Source organism: Merops nubicus, unplaced genomic scaffold (assembly GCF_000691845.1).
Source record: "Merops nubicus isolate BGI_N331 unplaced genomic scaffold, ASM69184v1 scaffold30679, whole genome shotgun sequence".
In the NCBI taxonomy this organism is placed as follows: Eukaryota; Metazoa; Chordata; class Aves; order Coraciiformes; family Meropidae; genus Merops; species Merops nubicus.
The window spans coordinates 1-7536 of NW_008632116.1; the positions used below are offsets into that span (position 1 = coordinate 1).

At 39.8% G+C, this 7536-nt stretch overlaps 1 protein-coding gene across 1 annotated transcript; it reads left to right on the forward strand.

Annotated features, from left to right (window-relative positions):
* Nucleotides 1-188: 188 nt before the first annotated feature.
* Nucleotides 189-2036, forward strand: LOC103780192 (cytochrome c oxidase assembly factor 5; the record flags this gene model as incomplete). Its single annotated transcript, XM_008947848.1, has 2 exons — nucleotides 189-272; nucleotides 1995-2036. Coding segments are annotated over 2 exons (126 nt in total), but the record flags the coding sequence as incomplete, so codon positions are not given.
* Between the last annotated feature and the right edge of the window lie 5500 nt (nucleotides 2037-7536).

The window sequence follows — 7536 nt, forward strand, 5'->3', positions numbered from 1 at the left end:
GAAGCTGTTACTGCGGCCCCCCAGGCCTGTCAGTTCGCACTTTAGTCGGGTTGAGAAATTATCGCTTCAAAAGAAAGCGCAAGCCGCCGTGCCATGGCAAAGGAAACTTTGCCTGAGGTGTTTTGACGTCTCTTGGACAAGCTGCAGAATTCCACTAAGTTGTTAATTCTGTACTTTTCACCTAACAGGAAAACAAAAGCCCTAAGCAATGCTTGCAGGAAGGACACTGTAGGAGCTTGCAAGTGACATTTTTTGCATGCAAAAGATCAATGGTAAGTGTTTGTGGTGTGTTTTTTGCTAAGGGTCTGCATACTTCCTGCCCTTTTCCCTGTTTTCTGAAGAAAACCGTTTTAATTCTCTAAAACTGGTGTCATTAATCAGAACAGGTTTTGCCTTTTAATTCCATTTAACATATGGATGTTGTACATTGTTCACATGAACAAAAAGTTGTAGAGGGTGAACAAAGTGGAAAAAAAAAAAAACTTTCAATTGAACTAGGCTTGGCATGTGTCACAAATGAGGTAGTTATTTTTACTTTTTTGAAGTAAAGCTTTGGCCTAGGAAACATTAGTAAATCAGGTGGTTGTAAGATAAGATATTGACAGGCTAATTTTTGTCTACAAATGACATTTAAGTGAAAAGAACGTCCTACTGAAAGAGTTTTTCACTTTTGAAGCAGGCTCTTGGATTTGATAATTTTCTTGGAGGGCTTGAATTCATAATAAAGAACAGTTTTGTCTTTTTAGTTCTGGCTATCAGGTATGGTAGTGAGAGGCCAGCTGTGAAAATGCAGTTAGGCGAGATTTCCTCAGTTTTGGCAGGAGTTCCTTGTCTAGAAACATCTTGATTGTGTAAACCATACCTAAGTTTTTCTTCCATTCTGTATTTGGGCCTCAGTCATAACATCTTTTTGTATTTTTTTTGGCCTGTTAACTCTAAATTTCAGTATTTGTGCTCTACCCAATTTCCTACTTGGTAAAATAGTGAAGCTTAAAGAGTATTTGAAACAAGCTAAATGCAGATAAAGTTTACAGTGTGCTAAAATCATTAAAGTTTTTCCCTTGATGCTGTTTTCTTTGTAAGGAAATATGACCTCTTATCAGAGAAGTAAACCTCAATACACTTCAGATATTAAAGCAGGAGCAAGGTTCAAAGTGTAAGCTGCTTGCTTATTGGACAAGCTGTGCCACCTTGCAGTTTAGCTCCTGACAAATTTGATGCAGTTCTGAATCCTGAAAGAAAGTTAAGTGAGGTAGAAGATACCTCCTCAATCTAATACCTGAATAAGGCCGAACTGCAATCTGGAGCTGCCATCTTCAAGACTGGCTGTCTAAATTCAGAAGAATTCTCTGAAGAGCAAACTATGTTTTTTCTGCTGCACTGGAAAAGAACATGCAATTTTACTTCAGTAAGTGCTGCACCATAGCTGTTATTTTGGATTTACAGCCATTTTTTGTCTTTTATTACATGCTTTTTTTGTAACTGCCAAGAAGAAACTTGCAGATTTTTTAGAAGCTGAATAGTATTTTCTTTTTACTTATTTTTTCTCCAGACATTTGCTGTATGTATGTTATCCCTGTCCTCACTGACATTTGCAGTGTCTCCTGTTTCAGTCCAGTCTGAGTTTTCCTCCTTCAGCTTGTCAGTTAAGTCTGGAAAAACAGATCTGAGTGGATCTCTGCTCCCTTGTTTTCACCTGTTCCTTGCCATCCCACTATGCTGGCCTGTCCTTTGTGTGCTGTGCTCTTCATGTCAGAATGTACAGGATGCTTATTGCATAACTTTAATTTTCTGTGACATTTAAGATAACACAATGCCAGTTTCCTTGGAAGAAGCCTATGGCCCGTTTACTACATTGCTCATTTTTTTTTACAATGACTTCTGCTTTATTCTGTGCTTTCTTCTGTTATGACAAAGTGCTGAGATAGCACAAGCACTCCAGAGTATTTCTTTTGCAGAATGTTTGGGTTTGATGTATTGGCTTGCCTTTCCAGCTGGATGCCAGGGCACGGTTCAGAGGAAGGAAGGGATACTGAAGCCCTGGTGAAGAGACCCAGCCCTGGGAAGTGGGGGCTTGTCACCACTCTGAGCAACAGAGGCTCAAGTAAGAAGATTCTATCTGCTGCATCCTTTCATGCAGTGTTTTCGTGGAAGGTATCTGCTCCTGAGTATTCCAGTAGATTGATCTGGATGTTCATTTAGATGTTAAAAAGAAGACAGACATAAAACTGGAAATTTTGGCCAGAATGGGTACTTGTCATGCACTTGTAATAAAACGTGAAATCCAGATAAGCTGTAGAAGTTATCTTTGTGTTTCAATGTGAAGCTGCCTTGGGGGTTTACTAGTTCTGCTCTGTTACAAATAATACAAGAAATGGGACTGAGAGCTCACCTGGCTGGTATCCAAGAGGATATTTCAGGACAGAGCTGGTTCCAGAGGGGGTGAATTGACCAAGGTTGTCAAATGTGCAAGCTGCCTCTGCCCCAGTAGGTTTGTTGCCCAATAAACCTTCACCAACAGGTGATGGTTTTGCACTCCCACGTGTACAAGGATGGCACCTCTTCCTCTTGCTACAAATTTCTCTTGATGTCATGATTGATGTCTCTGTTTATTAGCACAGTCTAGTGTCTTGTTGGACAACTAGATTAAAATTTGGTTCGTCCTAAATTAAAGGAGACTTGATTCATCTGTCAGTAATCTGTTTTCCTCTTGTATTGGCACAGGTCCAGGAGAACTAAAGCACTGTTCTGGTCAATGACTTGGAAGCTGTGTGCCAGGACCTACCTAATTATATGTCTTTGGATGGGTGAGGACAGTGTTCCTTAGGCCAACAGTTAAGGACACTGTTGCTGCTATTACTGTGTTCTAGAAGTATTTACAATAGTATTTAAATTCCTCCAAGATGACCCTGAATGATCTTTTAGCATAGTTTTCCAGGGAAGTATATAAATACTAATCCAAACATATGTAGAAATGAGGGATGATGATTTGGACTTTCTGGAGTTTCTAGGAAGTCATGTCCCACAAATTTACTGTCTGAGCATTTTCCTTCTTACTTGTCACTTCTCTCTGAATTCTTAGGTACACATTTATGGGTCTTAGTGGGAATGTTATATGGTTTTGGTAGTCAGGGACTCTGGTGGCCTGCTCTGCCACAAGGGACTATAGGTTTGATGGTTCAGGTCATCTGTTCCTTTCCCAGATATAATCCCTAAGTCTCACCTAATGGTGCTTCAGAAACTCCTTTTTGGAAAGGAGCAGGCAGACAACAGATCACAGACAGATAACTAATTAAAGTTATTTTTAGTAATTGGCATGATCCAGTGGAGATCAAGTGTTAAAATTAAATGCAGTGTTTGCTATTGAACATTTGAGGATTTAATAATTAAATAGAATACATGTATTATTTGATCTGATAGGATCCTATTGTCAGAACTTCCTGATGGTTCCCTAAGCTATCTGGGACAGTATGAAAATACATATAATAGGTATCAAAAAACTGGCTTTCTCGAGAGACCATCAGTTTTCAGTTCTACTCTTGTGTAACAATATTCTATCTAAAACTGACTAATTATATCATTGCCTTGGGACTTTGAGCACCGTCCTACTTGAGAGCTATTAATGTTTCTTGTGTGAAAAATAATTTGTTTCATTAACGGAAAGCCTTAAGTACTATAAATTTGTGTATACAGTTCTGGCTGTTTTCTTAATACACAAAATGTTTTTATTTGAATATACTGATATTTTTAAGCCTCAGGCTTTGTGCTACACCACTGGCTTTTATTAAAAAGTACTTTTTTTTCTCATCTAAAGTAGATCTTGCAGGATTGAACGTGTAATTTCACTGGCATTTGCGAAATTGGACTGCTGAAGACAAAAGGCTGAAATGGTGCCAAAAGGCTCTTACTTGTTTTAGGATCACAAATACATGCAGTGCTAATCGTTTGTGTTGAACGAGCACAGGACAGGGTTTGCAAAAGCCTCTCACTGCTGCTCCAGTCTCTCCCCTGTGCTTTGGAGGGTGCCGAGTGCTGCCCAGCCTCAGGGCACCGAGGCGGCTCTGCCGGTGCTGGGACCCGGCCCTCTGACTGGGATGTCTGGTTTCTTCAGTTAGGATGTTCTCTCTGTGGTCCAACCTGCAGACATGTTTGTATTTCCATAGCTGTAAAGGCACCTTGCAGAATTGCTCACGTGTGTGTTATGATTTAAAAATAGGCCACAGTCATTTACTGAGGTTTGAAGATTATTTCAGTCGTTAACTCTGCTCTTTCAAGTCAGTGTGAAGTTGCTTGAGCAGAATCTGTTTAATGAGGGCCTGTACCTATATATACTGAACAGTGAGAGAAAGGGTTGGAATTTAGCAAGTATGCATGCTTTTATTATTTAAGTTATGCCTGTTAAAAGAAAAGACAAAGCATCTTTAAAAGAAAAATCACCTTTGAAAGCTGCTCTGCTTTCTGAATGTATGTATTTGTATTACAAAGAGCTTCATTATTCACTGGTTGGCATAAGAAATTGGTTGTGTTCTCTCTTTTAAGTTTCTGGATAGTAGCAGGTTGGACGATGATGCTTTTTTTCAAAGCAAATTTCAAAAATATTATTATTTCAGTGGAAGCCCAAAACAAACCAGACTGATACCTTCTGCTTATAAGAAGACCACTAAATGAAATCATCTTCCAAAAATGCAGCCGCAGAATGTAGGTGGTAAGCAGTGTCAGTTTCTTAAACCTGTGGTTGGGAAACTTAGAACTAGAGAATTGTAGCAGCTTTGTTGACATGATTAATTTCACAAGTACTGGTGCTGCCTTGGCTCTTGGTATGTGGTGGTTTAGGGTATGTGTGTTTATGCTGAACGTGTACCTCATTGTCTAAAGCTGAAGAGCATGACGGAGTTTCATTTCCATCGTAAACTGCAGTTGATGGAGTAGTCACCAGGAGCCTTAAGATCCTTTTTCTTTTTTCAACTGTGTGTGCTGAGTTGTTTGTCTCTGACATGGTTTTGCAGCAGGTAGGTCAGAAAATGATTAACCAGTTATTTCTCCAAGTGGTACGCTCCACAATGACTTGATAGGCTCTCTGTAGGAAGGAAATTCTGTAAACATAGGGCTCAGCTTCTTGAAGGAGACTATGCTTTATTTTCAGGATTTACAGTAGTGCATTGGTAATGTCCTTAAACACTGGGAGGAGAAGAAGCAACAAGATTAGTGTTTTAGTAGCTACTTAGTGATGTCAGTAGCACGTGATATATTTCAAATGATAATGTATTTTCATAGAGAAACACTGACATTATTTTTTACATCAAGCTGAGGTTGGTTTGTCCTGATGAAGGGTTTCATGTGCCATATTCTTTCTTTGCATGTAGGTACTAACAGGCCTCAGGGAAATGGAAGGGAATAATATCTTCAAGATTTTTAGTAATGGATACGATACAAGTCAATCTCTTTGACTTAGAACAACATATCCAAAATTATTTTTGCAATATTGTTACTGTTACTTGAAAATCAAAAACAGTGAATAGAGAAGTTGGTTTGTAATTTTTGTGTTCCAATGATAAACTGTGCTACGATTTTACAGTACTATTGTTTTGTCCCTCATTATCATGAAGGATGAGGAATATAGAAAGGTTTTTTTGACAATTTATGGCAGGGATTTTTAAGGCTTTTTTGGTGGGGGAAGTTTTCAAGTTTTTCTGGTAACAGGTCACAGAGGTCTAATATTGGTTAGATATTGCATGTCTCAGGCTTTTGATTCTGTGTCAGACATATCTTTAATGTCTAGCACAGTGGTTTCTGGAAATCTGAGTAGGAAGAAATCTATTACAGGTTGGTGGATTGCTGGCATACTGAGGAAGATGAGGGTGAATGGTGTGCTGAGGGATTCACTATCAGATTTGTTTTGCATTGTTCAACATAAAGGCAGAAACTAAATAAAGACCTTTATCAGATGAGGCTGGACATCCAGTGAAGTGTTTCTTCCTGCTTTATATTAGCAGTTAAAGTAAGAGAGATTAGCACCCTTCATCTAGTCTGACCTCTTGTGAAGGTTTAGTTTTTATGCTAGAGAGAGGCATTGGCTCTTGAAAAGGGCATAAAATGGAGTCTATGAATTCTCTTGGTAGTATATTGCAGTAGCTAGTAACATCTCTGTTAAAAGTGCATGTCTGTCTTGTGATCAGAGTGTGGCTTCAGCTTCCCCTTAGGGGAGGAGAGGAAGGGGTGGCTCTGCAAGTAGGTCAGTAGTATCTTGATACTAGAGGTCAGCAGTATCTTGTTTTTTTTCCTGCTAGGAATGCATTTAAAACTAAAAAAAAAGAAAAAGAAAAAAGTGCGCTCTTAATATTTTTTTTTTATTAAATGCATGTACTGATGTCCTAAGATCTTGTGCTATGCCTCTCTTCCTTAGTCCCCTCACAAATTTGTAATCTTTTAAGAAGGAGATAAAACCCTGATAGAGGTTTTTTTTCAGTGATCTATGTATGGGTAAAATCCCCTCTTACTTTGTACTTGCTGTGTTCAGTTCCTTGCCTGTTAGAACCCTGACGCCTGTTTTGGAGTGGGTAAGTTTTCCAGCCTGCTGTTTTCCCACTGTTCAAGGTAGGGTACAGCTTTGTGTTCTTTTCCTGAACGTATAACCTGAGATTTGGCTATTTAAAAAAAAATAATAAATTTTGAACACTATGCTTTGCCAGCTGTTCCAGAACTCTGAGGTGATGTTTCCCATAGTGCCAGCTTGTGTGTGGTCTGCAGATACAATCAGCAGTGGGTTTATACATGCTGCCACATCTTTGAGGAAAACAGTGAATAGTCTTAAACCTGGTAACCCTGGTCCCAGGACAACTCTCCAGGTACCTCTACCCAAATACAAACTTCTGTAACTTAGGTTTTCTTAATCAAACAAATGTATAATCTTATTAAAAATTCAGGTGAACGAACAACCTGCCTACCCTGTCCATTCCTCCTCTGCCAGCTTTTCTCTTATTTTGCTGTGGGTAACTCGGACTGCTCTGCCTATAAATGTCACGGGGGTTCTCCATGTCCTCCTTCAGCACTGGTGGAAGGTGAGCACCTTCCTGGTCTGTTGGTTGTTGGTGCTGCTTCAGCTCACTGGTGCTATCTGAACACCAGTACTAAACACTGCTCTTCCAGGATCCTTGGTGGGAAGTTGTCCAAGCGCACTGTTTGAAGAAAGTCGTATTTTGGTTCATGAGGATTAAAATTGTCATCAGCTGCAACTAAGCCACAAAGTTTTATGCTGATGTTCTGAAACGGAAATGTTTTGGATCAGCCCTGTCACTCAGCTAAAAATGGAGTTTCACCACTGACAGGTGGAAAGCAAAATGAAAAATTCCAGCTGCGTCCCCTGGCTTCCCCATGCAAATTCAGCTCGTATTGAGGATATGAGCTGGCAGCTTCCAGCACTGGGGAACTGCAAGAGGCAAATTAAAATTCTTACACCAGAGTGGTGTTGGGACTGACTCAGCTGGTACTTGGCAGCGACGCGCTGCAGGCCGTGCACAGTTGGCTGGAGGCATCCAG